Here is a 21,545-nt window from a genome sequence, read left to right on the forward strand (position 1 = left end):
ATTCCCTTGCATGCAGCAGGGTCACAGCCGGGTGGGGAGGTGGCTCTTGGTGCAGATCTGGGCTTGCACGCTGCTGTGGCAGTGGGGTATGAACGTGCGTGTGGCTGGCACATACATGCAAGCATTTCAAACACTCCCATCCAGAAAATGAAAGTGTTCTTTTAGAGCAAACCATTATTTTTTCTGGTGTCTTTCCAGCTTCTGGTGCTTCAAATTGCTTCTCTGCAACTAGGGATCCTATGGCTGAAGTTAAGATAGCTTCCCTGAGTGTACAGCACCTTGCATCAGAGATTTCAAAACTCTTTACAACAAACACCAAAGAACTAACTTTTTGCATCCTTGCAGACTAGTATGAGTGATTATCCCCATACTACTACACACAAGGTGCTTAAATGCAGAGATCTGCCTACAGTCTCCTGGTGAAGCAGTGTCAAAGCTGAGAGAAGTACTCAGAAGTCCCAGCTCATGGTCCTTTGCCACTATTCCAGATTTCTTCCCAGATTAACTATAACCATAAGAAATGTGTGAGGTTTGTAATTCGATGAGGACCGTATAATTTTTGCTCCTCAGCTCAACCTGAGACACGAGAATGGCGGGTCACTCAGAGATGCAGTCTCCACAAAGGACCTTGATGAGGTTGCTCCTAGTCCCCCAGCTCAGAGAGAGTGAAATCCTGCTACCGGAAAGGACAGTCAGGAGCCTTCTGGATGCTTGTCTCCCTTTCCCCCAAGTGGCTGATGGTGTGGGGGTGATAACATGGAGACCTATAGAGTCTGGCAGAGCATAGTACAGCTTGCAAGGTGGCCTATGGAGGGTCCTGATCCTGCCTGGGAGGCAACAATGGACACAGCCTGGGGAAAGGAATGCTAGTCCATGCATACACATATGGGGACCCTCGGATACCTGCACCCCAAAAGGATTCGTATTTACACAGATGCTCCCTTTGACTGTGGGTGACAAGGAGCAGCTCTTTCCAGCTCATGGTCTGGAAGAGCGGCCGTAAGCACAGAGAAGCTCAGCAGGTGCCTTGGCCGAGGGTTCAGCGTTGTCATCTCTCTGCAGCTCCTTTGATCCCTACCACATCATCCTGATTGCGCTGGGTTTGGATGGGTGGGGTGGATCTTGCCCACAAGGATTGTTTTTGTGTTTGGACTAGACATCTTTTAGCAACAAGGTTTATTTCATTTGGAACATAGCAACAATATAGTTCTCGTGGAAGAATTTAAAAGACACAGTACTTTCTGAAAGGTGTTTATTTAGGTTGCGGTATCAGCATGGTAAAGAACATGAAAACGTATGCTGAATAACGTCTGCTTTTCAAGTTTTATTTACGGAGCAAATAGGGTTGGGCTGTAGGACTTGTAGTCATATGAAATTTTTTCTGTTTGAGTGTATGCCTTGTAGTGCTCAATGATATTGCAGACCGATACTCCAAAACATGAATTGAAATATGTAGCTCAGTTTGTGAAATGCCATATAAATAGTGAAATTATCTCAATTGCAGGAAGAAACACAGAAGAAGAAGAAGCTATGATGCAGGAATGGTTCATGCTGGTTAATAAGAAGAATGCCTTAATAAGACGAATGAACCAACTTTCTCTCCTGTAAGTATGGATGGATACGTGTACTTACAAAAGGATGATTTGCTGGGATATTTACCTAGCAGACAGATGCAAAACTTTTTTGTTTTCTTCCCATTAGACTTCAAAAATGTTCTCTTGAAAGGCAGTAGCATGGATGATTTGTGGAACACATCGAGTAACTTGTTTTTCTCATATTTCAGACTTGAAAATTAGAAGTGTGCAATGACACAAGATTAGCCAGAGCTGTGGAAAAAAAAAAAAAAAAAGAAAAAAAGAAAAATCAAATAAATATTAAGCAGAGTTACATTTTCCAAGGCCCAACAGTAGAATAAAATTACATTTTAGAAATGCGCAAACAGATTTGAATTGTGCCAAGTGAGGACTATTCAGAGAGAGCAAAATTTGAGTGACTACCTGCTTCCTAGGAATCCTCAATCCCATCGCTAGTTCAGCAGCAGCGGACTGCTGAAAGGATGTTAGTGAATCAGTCACGGGGCAATGACACCACTGATACTACAACGTAAGGACAAATAAACTTTTTCCACTAGCACTAGCAAGGAAGAGAGAAGACGCTGCTCGTTTTCTGAGGCGTTCTGCCCTCAGCGCTTCTTTCCGGCTTCTTTCAGTCTGAATATATTTCTTTCAGTAATGCCACCTAGTGTAGAAGTCTGCATACTTCCCTGTGCTTACGAATTTCTGGCCGTGTCTGAACTTGACAGAGGATTCTACCTTCAAAATATTAAGCTTTCTAATCCTGTGTCTAATTTTCTTTATTCATTAGGGCAGAATGTATATAGAACAATACTTCCAGTATCATATTATCTTGGTGAATAGGCTGATGCTGGAATTTGTTCATTAGATCCAGAGGAATATTTTATACTTAGGACATTCCACAACAGCCGCTCCAAAGATGAATGTGAAATAATTATGTCCTGTAGCACAATAGAGTTAAACTAACAGAATTAAAGCCAACATTCTAGAAAATGAAAAGTCCCTGGTACTGAATATACCACCTGAGTGAGGTTTTAAGTTTGTGTATCATTTGTTTGGAGTAGCTTAAAGTTAAAGAGAAAAGTCCTAAAATCAATGTAAGTTAAAGCTTCTTTTAAGTGTTTAATGATTTAGTAATTAACATATTGATGAACTTTTGCAACTTGCCTAGGGAAAAAGAACATGACCTAGAAAGGCGCTACGAACTGTTGAACCGGGAGCTAAGAGCAATGCTTGCTATTGAAGGTAAGAGAAATGCTGGGTACCGAGGGAAGGAAAACGCTTCCTGCCTTAAAGTACCAAACATGGAGGCTTTTCTGAAGTTAAGAATTAATCGTGATGTTCACATAATTTCAAGTGCTAGCACACAGCAAATACACTAGGTCTGCGAGCCCATTCTTAAGTTTTATTCAAAAAAAAAAAAAGAAGTCCAAGATATGGGACAAAGAAATGTGGTCTCCTTCGAATAAACATTGAAAAAAGTGATAGGGAGGTGAAGAATATTTATCTGGAGTTTATTATTTTTTGTTGCAGTAATTCTCTCTGGGCTTTTCTGTGGCATCGCGCTGCTTTGGGTGCTGCAGAAAATGGAAAGGGTGACCCACCGACGGGAGCCTTCTTCCATTTAGCGTTTCAGATCTAGTTTACAACAGTATCTCACTGCGGGGGCGGGGGGGGGGGGGGGAAAGTCTCAGCAGTTTTGATGGTAAAATACTACATTTGCCAAGTAAATATTTCATCACAAGCAGCACTGGGATTAGTGAGATCCTTTGCACAGATTTTCTCCCTCCTCTGCAAGTCTCCCAAGTTTAGTCACCTTACCTGAATGAAAACTCATGGGAAGATTGACACACGGGATAAATGAAACAATTGCATCCTTTCCGTAGGGCTTTCAAGTGAATTGTACAATAATCCTGGGGATGATTCATAATAAAAAATAAACATCCAGATAGCTTAAACCATTGCTTGCATTATTTTCTTATTTAAATATCTTAAGTGTTTTCTAATGCTGCACTGCTTATACCTCTCAGTCACAAATGCTGTCTTATAGTTCAAAGATGTTTGCTTAAAAGTTAATCCTTTGGGCTCTGTAAAATGGACCTTTTGTCTAATCAATGCAAATTGATTTTGCTATTCTGTATTGACCTCTCAACCCTTTGACTGTCCATGGTAATTTCTTTCTTCACCTGATAAGGTACCTGATCCATAATAAATCAATTCTAATTAGTTTGGAGACTTCACTGGTAGCATAAGTTTGTAGGAAAAAAAGCAGCAGGTTTCAGGTAGCTTTTTCATATCTCTCCATCTGTGGTTATATTTTTTGCATAAGACTGTGTTCACTATATTCTTGGATAAACTTGAATCATGAATATATCCATTGCTTTCTGCAGAGGCAAGCCAAATTAATTGGGAATCAAATATTTAAAACATAAATACTCTAAAACCAGAGAGGAGCTAAGAGAAGTTGGATTGAAATCTGGAATTTCAATGTTTAATTGCCTCTTTTCTGTTTTACTGTTTTGGAAAGTCCTAGCAGCAGCCTTTGAATGTCTAGCAGCCTGTGCCGTTCACGTGTTGACTTGAGCAAAAATCTGTCCTTTTTAAATTTCCTTTTTCTAAGTTCGAGAGAGATGCCAAAACCCTCTTTTTTTTTTTTTTTCTTTTTTGGGGAGCGGGTGTTTTTATTCTGCTGGTGATACAGTAAACAGGGCTTTAGAGAGAAAACTTAAGTGCTGGAGAATTTCGGTTTTGTTTTTTATTTATACAACGTAGTCTGCATTCAGCATTTTAACTCTCAGTTAAATTATTAGTCTGTGAGAAGTTTTAGCAGCTATCTGCTTTTACTTAAAAAACATATTAAAGGAGAAACTCTCCCAAGGAAATGCCTGTGAAATGTCAAAATGCACGTCTGTAACACCTCGCTCTCGATGTGTGCATGAGTGCTGTGTTACTTTCTGTGTCCGACATACACTGGGGTGCAAAGATGCACTTTTAGGATGCACCAGTAAAACCACACCATTTATATGTAATGCGATTTCCCTGAAGCAGGGCTGCCCGAACAGCTCAGCACTGTCTGTTCCGAGGCCATTTAGCCGATTGCTAATGAGCACTTGGGCTCCGTGAAAGAGTTGAAAAGACAGATCTCACACCAGCACCAATTCCAAACCTGAAATATATAGGCAGTAAAAAAAAAAAAAAAAATATATATATATATATATATATATATGCATATGTATATAATATAACAGGACAGGACTGGTTTGTTTGTCTAAAAGAAAGGCAGAACACAGCAACCCAAACTGGAACTTAAAAAAAAAAAAAGTCTTTGAAAGGTGATAATTACTGTTTTGGTAAATTGCTCTAACTCTTCCACGCGTGACTGTGCTGTTTAAAAATCTATCAACCAATTTACTTAGCTAGTTGATGACAAGGAAGTGGCGGGGGGGGGTGGGAAGAGAGAGAGAGAGCCTTGCAAAAGGTAACAGCCTGCTGATTGCAGATAGAGGCGGTGTATTGGCGGCCGGCCCGCTTGCCTGCGCAGGCAGCGTGTGGGCAGCGCTGCCGTCTGGAGGTGCTGACCGTTCCGATGCTCAGTGATGTGGAGATGGTGTCCTCTTAGCCAGCCACTAAAATGGAGGCATACGCAGCTGAATAGCCTTTTGGAGTGTTCCGGCACTTCACGCGGAACACATGAATGACTGAGGATGGTCATTCTTCCTCCCCCCGTTTAGCCGTAGAGATAAGGAAGAGGTAACGCGCTGCCTTCTGCTAGCTAGAAAGTGTTCCTCTCTTCCCGCTGCCGAGACTGCTCCGAACAAGAAAGGCCGGACATCCTTGCCTAATAGGCCAAAGAAAATATAGGTTACTGGGTTTGTTTTAAGCTGCACACACGGGAAGGCGCTCTGGCTGTCTGCTCGGGAGCAGGCTGGCTCGTGTGAGCAAGGTGCTGCCTTTCAGAGCCTGATTTTTACCACACAGTGGCCGAGTGGCAGGATGCCTTACTTTCAGCTACGTTTCCTTTCGCTCCTTTCTATTTTTTTTCATTCGAGATTTAATGCCTCCTTAGAAAAGATAAGTTCATTTTTGCACACCTTGGGGTGGTGTGTTCATTTTCTGCCCAAGAAATGGATCTTCTTTTGGATTTTGTACATCTTGATTTATTCTTGGCTTATAGTTTGAAGTGGGTGCTCTTCTAAAAGGATTTATGCATAGGTTCACTATTTTTGTAGTTATGGTTTATATGATAAGCTTTTTATATTTAAAATCAATATGTAATCCTGTGGAGGAGCTTATCCTCTAAAACCCCATTTGTAAATCTATTTTAGCTTTGTTACACCGCACAGCCACAGTATTCCATAGATTGATTAGGTTCAGCAGCAGAATCCTATCAAATGGCCTGCTCTGATGATGATGCAAACTCTTTCAGGATTGCTAGTTGACTGGAACTAAAGATAAGACCTAACTGCAATCCCCCAATGTGCTCTTTACAAAACTAGTGTTAATTTTCATCAAAGTGCTGGGCTTATTTATTATAGTGGCGAGGTTGAAGGTTTTACTACAAGAACTTTCGACCATTTCTATTAAAGCATTTCTATGGGAACCGGCCGCCTGTTTGCTCAAAGTAATTATCAGTTGAAGTAGTGCGGGGGGGGAAAGACAATATGAAGTCAATGAAAATGAATAATTGAAAACATTTCTACTTTAACGTGAACTTAGCAAACTCTGTCATTTTAAACTGCCTGTCTTGAGCAGTGGCATGGGGGGCTTTAGCTTTCAACACTTTTAGCTCATATACTGCCTCAGAGCTTAATCCTATTTTTGTCCGGAGTGTAGCTTTTATAACAGTATTATTCTGAAATCTTCAAATTAATCACAGCCCATATTGTGGCTTCCCAGAGCTGCAGTCAGCCTGAGTAACTATATGTGACAGGTGTTATAGGTAATCCTAGCTTAAAAGGCACAACAGGTAGGAGTCAAACTTGAACACAGTTGCTTTTTTAAACATAGGGATGCTTCCTGAAACTGCTGCTTGGCAGTATTTGGTTGGATAAAACAAAACTGCAATGTAATAACATATACAATGTTACTTAAATACTTTGCACTGGTTCCTCTCTTAACCAATTACTATTTTACTATATTTCGGGGGGGCGGGGGCGGTCAGACTCCTTTTCTAGGGAACAAAGTAAAAATGCAAGGGAATATTCTGCCAGCAAGTTTTCTTGTGGCATATTTCAAACACTAATAATAAGAAAACACAGAAACAAAAAAAAAACAAAACACACCAGTTTTGTTCCATGAAGTCCTAATATGATGTTATTTACCCTACAAGGCCTATAAGATGGGGCAACAATAACTAAAGGTTGTAGAAAGAGACTTAACAGAGAAAAACAGCAGTGAAGGACTGAGCGAAAGCTGTGCCGAAATATTTTGACTGATGTTTGCTGTTTCAAAAGCTAAAATTGCTGCTGGAACTGGAGAAGGGGATAAAGGATGGGGGGGGGAGCTGTAAAAATAAGAGCTTTTCAACTAAGTGAAAACCATCAAAACTGCAAAAAAAAATTAAGTAGAGTCCAGGTAGAGATGGGGTTTCTCAAGCTCCTTTTTATCTAGAACTTCATGTGCCCAGATGTGCTGGGGAGACCAAGTCTCAGCACAATATCAGCAGAAGCAGGGAGAAAGTTAACCTGAAAGTTGGGGGACATGTCTAGGGAGAGGAAACACCCATGAAATTCTCTGCCACGTCTCTCTCCTTTTCTGCCCGGCTCACTGCTGCTGCCCCTCGCAAGCTGGGTTTGTCCCTTTGCAAGACTGGTTTGTCATGCTGAGATTGCATTGCACATGCAGTGGCTTTACTTCTGTGGGTAAAACCCTCCAATTTTGGGAAGCTCTGACTTGCAGAGGTGCAGAGTGGTGTGTTTTAAACGGGTCGAACTGAAGTAACCCTCCCCAAAAGGAGCAAAAGGGCAAGCAGCAGTGGAAATCAAGAGACCGCATTGAATATTCGCATCTAAAAGGCTGCTACCTAAATTCAAGCAGCTTTGTGGCAGGAGAAATGGCTTAGATTACCAGTAATTTTGGCAGGTAGCTTCAATTCTAGTTTGTGTACACCTGGAAAATTATTTCCTTAACAATGATGGAGGGGAAGCAATGCACTTGACAAAGAAAGAGAAAAACGAAGGAGAAAAAGAACAAGAAAAACTCCTGGGAAGTTTGGGCAGTGGCCCACCAGACCAAATCCCTCCCCACTTGCGAAACACCACCGTGCATGTTTGCCTCTCCAGAGCGTGTCTGCACACACATGTCACCGTGGGTTTTCCCTGCACGTGTGGACCCCGAATCCACTCATGAGCCCGTGTGCCCAGGCAGAAGGCGAGGGCGCGATAAAAGTGGTTACACATTCCTGCTTTTCTGCCGCTCTTCCAACCTTCATTGCATGATGATGCATCTAATTTTTAATTTGTAAATACAAGGCTGAATTCCCTCTAGCACCACTTGCTTTCATAAAGCTTCTGAGCAGTTTACTGTCTTGAATAAATTTGGCTTTGGAGGGGGGTCAGGGGGATTTGAACCACCACATTCTTGCGGGGTTTGTGAAGATTCACATGGTAACCGGTGGTGAGCATTGTTCGGGTTATCTGAATAAGCACCAGCCATGTGAGTTTTAACATGATCGCCCAGGGCAATGGAGAGCGCAGGGAGAAAGCCAAAAGGACTGCACCCTTTCTCCCGAACGCCTTCGGGAAGCGCGGCCAGGGAGGAGGAGGAGGAAGATGAGGAGGACACCGCCGAGCCGGTGGCGATGGCTTCTCCCGGTGGTTTTTTTTTTTGGAGCCGGTGTCCTCTTTCCCTCCCGCTCCTCATTTGTCCTGCTATCTTCCTCATCATCTACCGCTCCCGCTTTTCATTGTTTACCTTCTTAATGAGGGAGGCGGGGAGGGCTGGGGCTTGACTGACAGTGACAAGCCCTTACGGTCTGGCTGGAGAGCCGGAGGCTGCGGTCCGGCCCCGGGGGGCTGCGGCGGACGGGGCCGGGGGCTCCGCCGGGCCGGGGAGCGGCGAGAGAAAAATCCCTTTGGGAAAAGCGGGGCGGCCCCGTCCTGAGCTGCCTGCCAGCGCCGGGGGTGAAGGGGCCCCGCGATAATATGTAGCAAGTGTATTTTTACTTCAAAGAGGAAAATGCTAATTACCTGATACCTGCTTTTAAAATTACTGCGAAGCATATGGTGCCCAGTGTGAGATTCCTCCAGCTGCTAAGAGCGAGCGAGGAATTAGCAACGAAGAGCCGGGTTGTAGGAAAATGGGCTTTCCTCATTGAAGGGGAAAACTTGTTAAATGTCGTTGCCCATCCAGGAAACAAGTTCGTGGGGAAAAACAAAACAAAACAAAACAAAAAACAACCAACTAAACGACCCAAAGTCTCTGTTGAGCTTCCCCAAGCCAGGTGGGCAGGAAGATAAAAGGCTGGCGGGCTGCGCTTGTCCCCGCGGTAGCTCCCGCTGAGGAGAGCGGCAGTGGGCCGGGTTGGGCCAGGTTGTGCCGAACCGGGCTGTGCTGGGCTCTGCCGGGCTGGGCCGGGCTTTGCCGGACCGCGCTCCCCGCCGCAGCAGCCCCGGTCCCGCCGCGGCCGGTTGCGCCCCGGCGGTGGCGGCCGCGGCGTCTCAGCGCTGGTTTTGTTTTGGTTTTCTCTGGCAGACTGGCAGAAGACCGAGGCGCAGAAGAGGCGAGAGCAGCTTTTGCTGGACGAACTCGTTATTCTCGTTAACAAACGGGACGCGCTGGTCAGGGACCTGGACGCCCAGGAGAAGCAGTGAGTTGGGTGGATGGGGGGGTGGCCCCCACGGAAAGTTTGGGCCAAGTCCGTGAGCGCCGTGGCTGTGGCGAGCTCGGCGCAGCCGCGCATCCTGCGCAGCCCCTCACCACACTTCCCGCCACCTCTCTCCGCAGGGCCGAGGAAGAAGACGAGCATTTGGAGAGGACCCTCGAGCAAAACAAAGGCAAGATGGCCAAGAAGGAAGAGAAATGCGTCCTCCAGTGAGCGGACCTCCAGCAGCTGTGGCAAAATCACAGCGCGGCTCTTTCTTACGTTTTTAAAATGCCAACATAACTGGGAAAAAATGTTTTGGAAAAAAAAAAATTAAACTTTTTTCCATTTCTTAGGCCAGATATAATCTGTGCCGGGCCCCGCTCCATTATTTTTTGGTTTCCATTCAAGCAAACTAGCATTGTACCATGGCTTCCTTGTGGGCTCAGCTCTCCTGCCGAAAGGGTTTGAAATGAAATCACCGAGACCCTGGCTGTGCAGGTGATGCCGGAGATGTGTGGAAGAAACAGAAGAAATAAAGTCTGTCCTGGTTTCTTTAGCTGGAGGAGGGCTGAGTTTTGAAATAAATACGTTTTTGTCGTAATAGGATTAGAGAAGGGGATATAGGAAAAAAAAACATTGGGAATGGTTTCATCTAGTCCTGCCATATGTACTACTTAATAAGCTACCTACATTTTATAGTTAGGTCAGATCCACCCCAGTTATTATTAAAAATGTGCTGTATTTACGAGTGTTTTATTTCAGCGGTTTTCCATTTTCCCGGGAGTAGAGCTGAGCTGCTCTGGTTTGGTCGGGGGGTTTCTCGGGGCATAAAGCCCAGGGAGCGGCTGCGAGTGGGGCGGCCCGGGGCAGCGCGTTTCTTCCCACCCGCGTCCCCCCGCGGGCCCGGGCCGCGCCACCGCTCCGTGTTATTTATTGCGCCCGGGCCGCGTCCCCTTCCGCACCTCGCCACCCCACCCCGTTCGTGTGCCCCCACGCGTGTCCCGCGCTCGCATTGTCCCTTCGTGGAGCTCGTCTCGTTTATTTATTACAATACCAAGTCATATATAAAATTTTCAATAAAAGCCGAATCTTTCTTACCGTAACTGCCGCTTTCCTCTTTACCTGGGAAACTCCCTCCATCCCTCCCTCCGCCGGCCGGGGAGGGGGTCCGGGGGCCGGGAAGGGCCCGACCCCGCGGGGGCCAGGGGGACTCGGCCGCCCCATGCTGTCCCGGCCGACGCGGCTTCGCCGAATGCAACGAAACCCACCAGAGGGAAAAGTTTTTCGCTTGTTTTTAATCAAAAGCAAGTCGGGGAGAGGGAGGCAAAACTTTTCCTTGCGGGGCCGATGCCGTCCGCCGGCCGGCGCGGGGGACGCGAGGCCAAAGCTCCGCTGCGGCCGCGGCGGTGCAAGGAGCGCACACGCGGGGACTTGAGCGGGCGGCGGAGCCGGAGGGAGCCCAAACCCCGCGGGGAGGCGGCTGCCGTCCCGGGAGAGAACCCCCCCGCATCGGCGGCGGCTCTGGGTGCAACTGCAACCTGCTCCCCGCCGTGACCTCCCGCTACCACCAGAAAAATATTCCCCCGTGAAGGAAGGAAGTGCCCGGCCTTGTGCGAGTGGCCGCCGATGCCCGCTGGTTGTACCGGCCCAGGGCCGGGGGCTGGGGGATGCCCCGGTGCCCGTCGGTGGGTTTGGTCCCCTGCGAATTTGGGGAGGATGCGCGGAGCGCCCCGCCGCCGGGAGGGAAGGCGCGGCAGAAAGTCGGCTCCGCCGTGACCCTCTGCCATCCCCTCCAAGATACAGGGGCCGGGAAATGGGGGGACACACGCTCCGAGTGTTCCGCTGCCGCGGAAGGCAGCGGAGGCTCAGGAGGGGAGAGGGCGGCAAAGCCAACGGCACTGCCTACCCGTCTGGACAGCGGGAGTTGCTGAGCCCCGAAGCTTGGGGCTGCCCCGAGAGGCGAGGAGGCCGCGAGTGCGGGCGGACTCCCCCCACCCCGGGGGCTGGTGCTTGTCTGTCTTTTAATTCGAAAGAAGTAACTCAGCCCCTGGGCTGCGTGAAAAATAAGCGGGTCCCATTCCCTACGGCCCGCAGCCCAGAAACCGGTCGCAAGAGCCCCTCCGCCAGCCCGAGCTGCCTCTGCCCTTCCTCGTCGGCGGGGCCGGGGGGACGCGCGGCCCAGCCCCTTGCCCGCCCGCAGCCTCCGCCCGGCCGCCGACCTTACCTGGGCGCAGCGGGGAGGGTGCACGCTCCGTCCGGCAGAGGGAAAGGGGGGTCGGGGGGCCGGGGGGCCGGGACCGTCAACCCGGGGGGCGGCGAGCCCTGCGCCCGCCCTGCCCGCAGCCCCTCGCCGAGCCTGCGGGGAGGCGCCCGCAACTGGGGACTGGGCAACCGCGGTGTTTGCGGGGAGCATTGCGGAGGTACACATACCCCCCCGGTGTGGGGGGCGGCTGCTGCCCGCCAGGACCGGGGCTGCCCCGGCGGGGGGAAGTGATGAGAAGGCGGCGGGGCCCGGGAAACGCAAACCGGCCCAGGAACTGCCTCGGCGGGATCGGGGCAAATTGCGAGGGGAAGGGGAGCTGAAAAGGGGGGAACTGCCCCCCCCCAACCCTCCCTTCTCCCTCTTCCTCCTCTATTCGCTTTTTGTGAATGGGCCGCGGCGCCTTTGTTGCGGGGCGAAGTGCCCGTGTCGCTGACTTTTGCGGGCGAGCGGAGGAGCTTGTAAAGCTCCTCGTGTCTCCCCATCTCGGCCCATCGTCTCCCTCCCGGCCGGATCAGACGGTTCACTTCTCGCCCGGGAAAACGAGAGGAAAAGAAGAAAAATAAAATAACATGGGGGAGAAAGAAAACTGCGCTTTGGTGGGGGCCGGCGGGCAGCGCCTTTGAACATTAGCTCGCTTTCAGCTCCAACTGCAATTAGAGGGAGTTGATTTGAGGAGACCAACAAAAGCCGCGCACCGGAGCCCTCGTTAGAGGTCCGGGACCGCTCCGCCGCCTGCGCGGCTGGAGCGCCCCGCTCCGCGCCCCCCACGCACCGACCCCGCCGCTCCGCGCCTGCCCCGCGCCGCTCCGCTTTTGCCGCCGCTGCGGGCAACGAGTCGGGCTGCGCGGAGCAGTGCGGAGCGGCGCGGACGGGTGGGTCTCGTTCTCCCCCCCGCACCCGTCTCTCTGCCGCCCCCGGGCCGCTCCCCGCGGCGCGGTGCAGCCCCTGAATTCAGGACACACGGGGAAAGGTGCGGCCGCTGCTTTTTAATTATTATTTTAAAGCACAAAGTTTGGGCGAACCTCCAGACGCCGGGGGGGGGGCCGGGACCCCGCCTCCCCCCGCTCCCCACACCGCCTCCCCCCCCAGCAGCGCCCTCCGCGCCGGTGCAAGCAGCAGCCGAAACTTTTCCGCGGTGCTTTCGGCCGGCGGGGGCGCGGAGCGGCTCAGGGCGCTGCCGGGGCACACGGGCAGACTTGCGCGGTCGCGGAGCGGCTACCCTCCCACAACTTCTCTAACGATTCCCACCCCCTATCCCCTCCGCGGAGGTTGCGCGGGTCCTGCGCACCCACCCCTTCCAACGCCTTGCTCCGTCGGCCACTTCTCCGAGCCTCAGGGCCCGGGTCGGGCGCGTCCGCGGCGGGTGCGCGGGGGAGCGCGGAGAGGCGCGGAGCGGGGTGGGGGGGGCGCGGAGGGAGCCGGCGCCCTGCGCTGCCATTGCCTGGGCGGCTGTCAGTCAGGCGGGGAGCGGCCGGGGATTGGCGCTGGGCTGGTTACGCAGATGCTTTGCGCGCACATACAAGGGTAGGGCCGGGGGTAGGTGATCAATCCTCATCAGGGCCAGGGCTCCATCGCCCCGACAGCGCGGGCCGCTGGCAAGGTAACGCGGGGCGCCCCGACAAGTTGGGGGTCCGCGGTTCGGCTTCGGGCATCGCCCCCCCAGCCCCCTTCCCCAGCCCCCTTCTCCAGCCTGCCCCTCACCTGCCTGACCTCCCCCTACTCTTCCCCCCCCCCCCTTCCGCGCCCCCCGCCCGCTCCCCCCTGCACGCAAGCCCCCGCTACGGCGGTCGCTCCGCAGGTGGCCGCGCAGGTGAGGCGGGCGGGGGTGGCGGGCACCGCGCTCCCCGACGGGGCGGGCGGCGGGACAGAGCGGGCCGTCGGCACCGCACCCGGGGTGCGTATGTGTGTAGAGGGGGTGGGCACGGCCGGGCTGAGGCTTCCCCGGGATTTTCCTCGTTCTGTTTTTTTTTTTTTTTTTCCTTTATTTCTCGCTTTCTCCCCTGTCGCCGCCCGGGACGGTCCCGCTCCGCCGTGCTCTTCGGCAAAGTTATGCAACGCTGGGTCACGGCGCTGCCGCCCGACCTGCGTCCGGCCCCGGCCTGCCGGGGGCTGCCCGTCACCCCCTCTCCGCGGGCCGGGTTCCCCGCGATGCCGCCGCGGGGGGGGTCCCGGCCTCGGCAGAAGGGGCCGCCCCCGGGGCTCGGCGGGGCCGCCCGGGGTCTCTCCGCCCCTTCCTCCCGTCCGCGTTTATCTGCTGCTTTTTGCCACCGAGGCCGGCCGCTGCTTCACGAACCGGCGGCTGCCGGGTCCCGTGTGTCACTCCCCGGTTCTGCCGGAAGCCCCCCCAGCCCCGGGACGGGCCCCGCCGCTGTCCCGTCCCGGGCTGTCGGCGCCGGCCGCCCGCTCGGGTGCCTGCGCTCTCTCTTTTCCTTTTTCCCTTTATAATTCTTATCCATTTCTAATTAAAACGTCCCTGTCTGCTCGCTTTTAAATTAATTATACTTCCCTCCTTTGGCACCTCCTTTTGATTCCTAATCCAATTATCTTTTTAAATAATTGCTTTATCTCTGCCCATCGCTGGGCACTGTTGCCTCTCGCCACTTGCACGCAACTCGTCTTCGTTTAAAATAAAACCAAATAATAATATTAATAATAAAAAAATTGCAACTAAAGGCCGTCTGCCCGGTGCCCCAGTGCCGGGGTGCGCGCAGCCGCCAAGTTCCCGGGGCGCCCCTCGGCAGGACTTGGGGCGGCCAGACCCCTAACTCGCCTCTCTCTTGCTCTCTTCCCAGGCGCTCCGGCCTCGCCTCTGCACGGGGAAGAAATACGCCTTTTTGTTTCCCGGTCCTCGTTGTTGTTTTATTTATTTTTTCTTTTTTTTTTTCTTTTTTTTTTTTCCTTCCTTTTGCCTGCGATCACTCGAGGACGTCGCGGCGGTGACGGCGGGACGGATCGAAAAAAACTCCTTTTATGCTGATTTTGTGCTCCATTTTTTAATCGTTGTTGGTTTTTAAATTTTTTTTGCCTCTTGTTTGGGTTTTTTTCGGGGGTTGTTTCTGTTGGGGCTTATTTTTCCCCTTCTTTTCCCACTTCCCCACCCCACACATTTGATTTTTTTATTATTATTATTTTATTTTTTAAATTTTTCTGCGGGACTTTGGAGGAAACGTGCCCGGCTTTTAGCATGATGTCTTACCTTAAACAGCCTCCTTACGGCATGAACGGGCTGGGGCTGACGGGCCCCGCCATGGACCTGCTGCATCCCTCCGTGGGGTACCCGGGTGAGTGTCTGGCGCTGCAGCCCCCTCCCCACCCACACCATTACCCACCCACACCCTGGCGGGTCCTGCCCGGGAACAAGCAGAGGGAGAAAAGCTCCATCCGGGGAGGGTTTGGAGGAGTCCGTGGAGCCACACAGTTTGGGGTGGGGGTGCCCCCCAATTTGCCTGTAGCCTGGGGTGGGAAGGGAGGACAGCAGCTGAATTTCCTCCTGTCCCCGGGGCTCCTTCATTCTTGTGGGGATTTTTAAAGATTAAAAAAAAAAAAGGTAGATTTATTTAAACACAACGAAATCTCTCCGCTGCTGCTGCCGGGGCCAGGCCTGACTCTTCCCCAGTCCTGCACCACTCGCCCGGGCTGCAGTGGGGCAGGGGCTGGCCCCGGCGGGCAGCGCTGGCTGGGTTTACAGGTGGCACTGCCGCTCCTTGGGCTCAGAGCAGGGGATGTTTCTCAGGCCCCTGCCCCAGGGGTGCTGGGATTCTGGTGCTGGGGTGCAGGAGGTGCGCAGGGTCCCGGCGTGACCGGCATGGCGGTGCTTTTCTCCAGCCACCCCACGGAAGCAGCGGCGGGAGCGGACCACCTTCACCCGCTCACAGCTGGACGTGCTGGAGGCGCTTTTTGCTAAGACCCGCTACCCCGACATCTTCATGCGGGAGGAGGTCGCCCTGAAGATCAACCTACCCGAGTCCCGAGTCCAGGTACTGGCTTGGCATGGGGGCATCCTGTGCCATCACGGGCTGGGTGGGATGTGAGGGCAGCCTGGCTGGGCTGGCATGATTCAGACCCGGCTCTCCATCCGCGCTCATCCCAGTTTCCTTGGGGCTGGGATGCACATGAGGTCCTGACCGCTCGTCTGTCCTGCAGTGGGGGCATCCAGACAGCGGGAGACTTTTATTTTTCTTTTTTATCCTCTTTTTGTTATTTTTTTTTAATTATTTTTCTGTTTCCCTCCACATGCCCCTGGGTGTAGCAGCCCCACTGCTTGGGTCCTTCCCGGGGGGCTCCCTCTGGCACTGGTCCCCAGATGCCCAACGGGGTGGGATATGCAGGCAGCACCCCATTCAGGGTCTGTCTCCCAAAATCATATTTTATCTCTGTGCCGGGAACAGGTACAAGCTGGGACATCCCAGCCGCTGGCCCCGGGCATCCTTGTTTGGGGCAGGACATGGGGTGGCCTGGGTGCCAGGCGGGACTTTTTTTTCCGAGGTGCAGGGGAGTGTAGTGCTAATGGCTGGGTGTGGGTGCTGGGAGAACTAGTGCTGGGGTGAGGCTGGCAGGGTGCTTCCAGGGTGAGGAGGAGCGGCAGGGCAAGTGGGGAGTCCTCTGGGCCCACTGCTCACCCCACCACCCCTCCTCGTTCCACTGCTCATTCCCCTGCACCCCATTTACTCATTGCAGGTCTGGTTCAAGAACCGCCGTGCCAAATGCCGGCAGCAGCAGCAGAGTGGCGGCGGGGCCAAAAGCCGTCCGGCCAAGAAGAAATCCTCACCAGCTCGTGAGAGCTCGGGTTCGGAGAGCAGCGGGCAGTTCACACCACCAGCAGCGGCCTCCAGCTCAGCCTCTTCTTCCTCCTCCAGCTCTGCCTCATCAGCCCCGGCAGGTGCTCCGGCATCTCTCAGCACCCCAGCATCGTCCATCTGGAGCCCGGCTTCCATCTCTCCCGGCGCTGCGCCGGCAGGGGTGACAGTGCCTGAGCCTCTGCCGCCAGCTGCTGCGTCCTGCATGCAACGGGCTGGCCCCGCCGCCGCGGCCACCTCTGCCAGCTACCCTGTCTCTTATGGTCAAGGCGGGGGGTACGGGCAGGGTTACCCCACACCGCCCTCCTCATCCTATTTCGGGGGTGTGGATTGCAGCTCCTACCTGGCACCCATGCATTCCCACCACCATCCCCACCAGCTCAGCCCCATGGGGCCCTCCTCGGTGCCCGGCCACCACCACCACCACCCGCTGAGCCAGAGCTCAGGCCACCACCACCATCATCACCATCACCACCATCATCAGGGTTACGGCGGCACCGGGCTGCCCTTCAACTCCTCCGACTGCCTGGATTACAAGGAGCCTGCCGCCGCTGCCTCCTGGAAACTCAACTTCAACTCCCCTGACTGCCTTGACTACAAGGACCAGGCATCCTGGCGCTTCCAGGTCTTGTGAGGGGCTGACCGCTGTCCCCCCACACCACCACGGACCCCCATCTTGGGGTTTTCCCACTGCCTCTCAGGCAGGACTCTGGCTCTGGCTCTTCCTCCTCTTCCCCACACTTCGTTAGCAGTGGTGATGCCCCTGACGGGGGTCTTGCCACCCCCATCCCTATTGACTGATATTTATTTGCTTCCTGTTCCCCTTCAGTGGGTTCATTATAATTATTATTTTTTTAAATGCAACAGAAGAGGAGTTAAAAAAAAAAAGCCTAGCGTCTCCCCTGCTGCCCCCCAGGCAGAGGCGCAGGCTGGCTCCTGCCCTGCCGGTGCCCCCCAACTTCTGTGGGGACCCTCGCCCCCTCTGAATGTGGGACCCCCCCCAGCTCGCCAGTCCTGTACAGCCTCTTGCTGCTGGGAGCGGCAGGAACGATGTAAATACTTGGTCCGTTCCAGTGACCATGATTATTTTTAGTTGATGCTGTTGGGTGGCATTTATCTAGAGTCTAACAAGGAACAGAACTTTAAAAAAAAAAATCTTTTTTAAATTTTGATTTTCTTCACTAAAAAGGAATCGTCCTGTTTTGCGTCCTCCATCCTCGAGGACTCTGTGCAAGCTCAGCCGTGCTATCCCAGGGCTGGGGCAGTGGGAGAAGGGGCAGCAGTCCAGGGCAGGGCGGGGAAGGGCTGCCCGGCTCATCCCCAACCTGCAGACCAAAACTGCCAAAACTTTTGGAAAACAAAAACAAGAAAACCTTTAAAAATAATAAAAAGGAAAGAAAGAAAAAGTTTTGGTTTACTTTTTTTTTGGGGGGGAGGGATGCAGGGGAAAGCAGCTCTGCTTTGTGGTCGGGGGGACATGACTTTCTGGGGGTATTTTTTGGTTTGGTTATTTTTGGTTTTTTAGCCCCTTCTGTTGGTTGGTGAGTTTGCGGGTCTGGGCTGCAGCCCTGCCGCCCAGTAGCCTTGCCTGCACCAGGCTTGTGCTTTTTCAGCCGCTTCGCCCTGTAGGGGGAGAGGGGCTGTGTCTGTGATTTTTGATGCCGTAACCTCACACTTGCCCCTTCCACTGTAAGGCAAACTGCCCCTCTTGCCCCAACCCCAATAAAATCCAAACTAATCAATGTGGTGGTGTCCTGTCCTTCCTCCCCTCTGCCTCTTCTGCAGGAAACTTCCCTGGGGGGTTGAGATCCTGGGAAATGCTTCGTGGGGGGTCCCAGCAGGATGGGCAGGGTGTGTGTGTGTGATGTTTGTGAGCGCTTTGGAGGGGGGGCCCACTGCCACCTCTGCTGGTGAGTGTGAACGGGAGACCGGCTTTTGCGTTAATCAACATTGTTAATTGGTTACCAATTTGTTGCTGCACCCTGGTGCAGGTGGGACCTGTGAGATGGGCAAATCACTGTCTGCAACAGCAAAAACCCACCCAGTGGGGTGACCCCCCCAAACTCAGGACCCATGGGCAGGCCTGTGCAGCACGGGGGGTGCAAGGACCCCTCTAGATGTAGAGCCATGCAGACAGACAGACAGATCTTTGTCCCCCTGGTGCAGGCAGGTGCCCAGAGGGATGTTCGGCACTGGTGCTTCCAGCCCTGGCTCCCGGCATTTCCCTCCACAGCTGCTGCTGGCTGATCCAGCCGGGGAGGCAGGGGTCAATTATTTCTTGTGGTAATCTCCCCCGTTTCCTTTTTTTTTTGTCTCCTCAGACCTTGCCTGCAGTTGTCAGAGGCTGCCCAGTGGTGCTGGGGCTGTTCCCACGGACCTGGAGCTGAGGGCATCACTGGGGCCACTGCCACCCTGCTTGGGCCATTGATGGCACTGGTCAGAGGGGGAATCCCAAAATTTCCATCCTCTCTGTGGTCTTGTAGTAGTGCCTAGCGCCATGCTGTGTGCCCCCATCCCTGGTGTCCCCAAGCATCCCTGGGGCAGCTGGGATTGTGGGGGGTGTTGAGGCACCGACAGGCTCCTGGCAGCTGCTTTGGGGAGGGTTTGCACCTCCCTGTGTCCGCTCCAGCATCCCGGTGGGGTGCGAACAGGGCCAGCAATGTGCTGCTGTGGCTGCTGGGGAATGCGCTGCAGCGGGGTTGTCCCCAGGTGTGTCCTTCCAGGGTCACAGCCATGGCACAGCCCCAAGGCGGGAGCCTGAGCAGCTGATGGCCTCCAGCACCCACACACTGCAGCAGGGAGAGACGGGAGGCAATGGGTGCAGCCAAGTCCATTTCAGGGGATTTTTCTTTAAATGTCTGTTTTCCTCGTTGGCTTCTTCCATGCATATATATAAGTACTTATATATATACATATATGTCAATACATACAAAATAATGGTTCTCTTCTGCAAGCAGTAGCAAAGCACACATTACATCAAAGGGTGTCTGTACAGGCAGTTTGAGAGAAGACCAGGTGTGCTGGGTATGGGTACCACCAGCCTTTCTTTTAAAGGGAAAAAGTTATCACGGTCCTCCTGGAGCTGTAAAAGAATTAAGTCTGAGCTGGACACAAAGTGAAGTTGCCTTCCCAAATTTACTAAGCACCTGAGAGATGAGCCAGCAAGTGTACAACGCACCCTGCCCCCCCCCATTCATTTCGTTAAACAGAAATGACACACACTACCTTCCTTAATAGATGTGGCATGTAGGGATATGGTTTAATGAGACTTGGCGGTGTTAGGTTTATAGTTGAACTCGATCTTAAAGGTCTTTTCCAACCTAAATTATTCTATTAAAGTTGAATTTCATTATAATGCAGTATATATATATATATATCAGTGTTGCCAAGACACATGTAGGAGGGAAGCCTGAACTTTACTCCCTTGGTTTTGGTGACATGGTCCTAAACCTCTTAATCCACTGTCCCACAGCGCAGCTGGGTCCAGGATCTGTTTTGGAATTTGGGTCTCTGAGGGGTGTCCACATCCCCCAAGGGAATCTCCCGTCCATTCTGGGCATCCAGCAGCACCCGGTGTCACAGCCTGGTTGCTTATCCAGTGTCCCCCACACCACAGTTTGGTCTGTGGGCATTTTCCAGTCCTGCTCATGCAGACCTGGAGCACAGCAGCAGTCGCTGAGCCTGGCTGGCGGTGGGGGCACAGAGGAGACTTTTCCTGATCACATCAAATAATGGATTTGCCCTCAATGACTGGCTTAATTTTTTTATTTTTTTGTTGCATTTCTCCCAGCCATGGAGTTTCTTTGAAGGTCAATGAGCACAACTCGAGTGGGAGCGACCGCTTTGCTGGAAAACAATTAAAACTGAGGGGTTTTTTTTCCTCATATTAGGTAAACCTCCCTGGAAAAAAATCCATGGTGACTAACTAGCATGTTGCCTACCGGCAAGCTGAGTGCGGTCAGGCCTCATCCTCCTTCTGCTGCCTCTGGGTTGGTGCCAGCAGCGTGGGCAAGATGTGACTCACGCCCTTCGGTGGGTGAGCATGGGCTGGGGAGAGTCATGTCCGTCTTTTGGGGGTGCCCACTCTCCCCTCAACCCCTTTTCACCAGCAGCACGCCCACACTGCTGGGACTTGGACGGCAGAGCAAAACTCTCCCACCATGGACTCCCCTGAGGCTTGAACAGGCTCTGCTGCACTGAGCACAAGTCCTGGCAGGTACCGTGGCACAGTTGCTGCCTGGTGCCCGGTGCTGGGAGCAGGCAGTGGCGGGATCACGGGGCTTTCTTAGGGCAGCCTGGTTGTGAAACAGCTGCCTAGGTAACTCAATGCCTCACGCCTGAAGCAAGAAGGCTATTGGGTGCTCAGCTACTATTATAATAGTATTATTTATTTTTAAAGAGCATTTGCTGCTGGATTATGGTGCTGCACTGAGCACACCGGTGGCCCAGGCGCTGGTGCTGAGACATCAGGTTACCGGGCACAAGCCTGGTGAAGCTCTTGTCTCTTGCTCTGGCACCTGCTCCAAAGGCACCTGGTGCTTCCCTGCCAGTAAGTCATGGGCCAGAACTTGGGAAAAAAAAGAGGGACAGAGGGGAGAGAGTCCTATCCAGCTTGGACTGCCAGTATTTTTTATGCTTGGTAAATCATGGGGCTGAAACAATTCATGATTTCTTTGCTGTCATCAGTGTTTGCTCTGAGTAGAATCCCCTCTTGGTAAGCTTTGCTTTTAAACCCTCCACATGTGGTACAGCCAGACAGCGATTTGAACATCCTGAGAAGCACCCAGCCATGCAGCAGTGGGCAGGGTTGATGCTGGCTGGGGCGACCAATCGCCAGTTCAGGCACGGGATGTGCTTTGTGGATGCAAAGTGTTATGGCTGAGCATGTTTTAAATTACTAAAAAATTATAATTAGAAATTATAAGTTTTGGGAGGTGTACCCACTAACACGGCTTATTACGTTTATTTTGTAGACAGCCTTTCTGGCAGGGCGCAAAGAAAACAGATGATTACAGCTGAATAAGGAGCCATTGCTCCCAACCATTTGTGGTTTTCCCTGTGATGACCTCTATATTAGCCAGTCACTGCTAATTCATGCACTTTGAGTA

At 52.4% G+C, this 21,545-nt stretch overlaps 2 protein-coding genes and 1 long non-coding RNA gene across 28 annotated transcripts in view; 2 read left to right on the plus strand and 1 right to left on the minus strand.

The window, feature by feature from the left end:
- EHBP1 (EH domain binding protein 1) overlaps positions 1-10,481 on the plus strand; it is a 225,538-nt gene extending 215,057 nt beyond the window's left edge. For all 23 annotated transcript variants that reach the window (XM_065059180.1, XM_065059183.1, XM_065059184.1 and 20 more), the window contains 4 exons: positions 1,505-1,604; positions 2,746-2,819; positions 9,267-9,381; positions 9,519-10,481. In XM_065059180.1, coding sequence (XP_064915252.1) covers positions 1,505-1,604; positions 2,746-2,819; positions 9,267-9,381; positions 9,519-9,609 — 380 coding nt within the window. In that variant the 3' untranslated portion in view covers positions 9,610-10,481. The remainder of the gene's footprint in view (positions 1-1,504; positions 1,605-2,745; positions 2,820-9,266; positions 9,382-9,518) is intronic.
- On the minus strand, positions 1,239-9,267 carry LOC110359683 (uncharacterized). Its single transcript, XR_010471749.1, has 2 exons — positions 1,998-9,267; positions 1,239-1,826 (listed from the first exon to the last, which is right to left on the minus strand). It is a non-coding gene; the product is annotated as an uncharacterized LOC110359683 (long non-coding RNA).
- Positions 10,482-13,010: 2,529 nt separating the features above from the next.
- OTX1 (orthodenticle homeobox 1) lies at positions 13,011-18,179 on the plus strand. Of its 4 annotated transcripts, none has more exons than XM_065059240.1 (4): positions 13,011-13,451; positions 14,434-14,922; positions 15,467-15,618; positions 16,319-18,179. In XM_065059240.1, exons 2-4 carry the CDS (start codon positions 14,826-14,828, stop codon positions 17,069-17,071), a joined length of 1,002 nt encoding a protein of 333 aa, XP_064915312.1. In that variant the 5' UTR covers positions 13,011-13,451; positions 14,434-14,825; the 3' UTR covers positions 17,072-18,179. The 4 variants fall into 4 exon arrangements, with proteins under 4 accessions (XP_064915312.1, XP_064915311.1, XP_064915309.1 ...); XM_065059239.1 differs by having other exon boundaries at positions 13,011-13,241; XM_065059237.1 differs by lacking the exon at positions 13,011-13,451 and adding an exon at positions 13,520-13,535.
- Positions 18,180-21,545: the final 3,366 nt, after the last annotated feature.

This window comes from Columba livia, chromosome 3 (assembly GCF_036013475.1).
Source record: "Columba livia isolate bColLiv1 breed racing homer chromosome 3, bColLiv1.pat.W.v2, whole genome shotgun sequence".
NCBI classification, from domain to species: Eukaryota; Metazoa; Chordata; class Aves; order Columbiformes; family Columbidae; genus Columba; species Columba livia.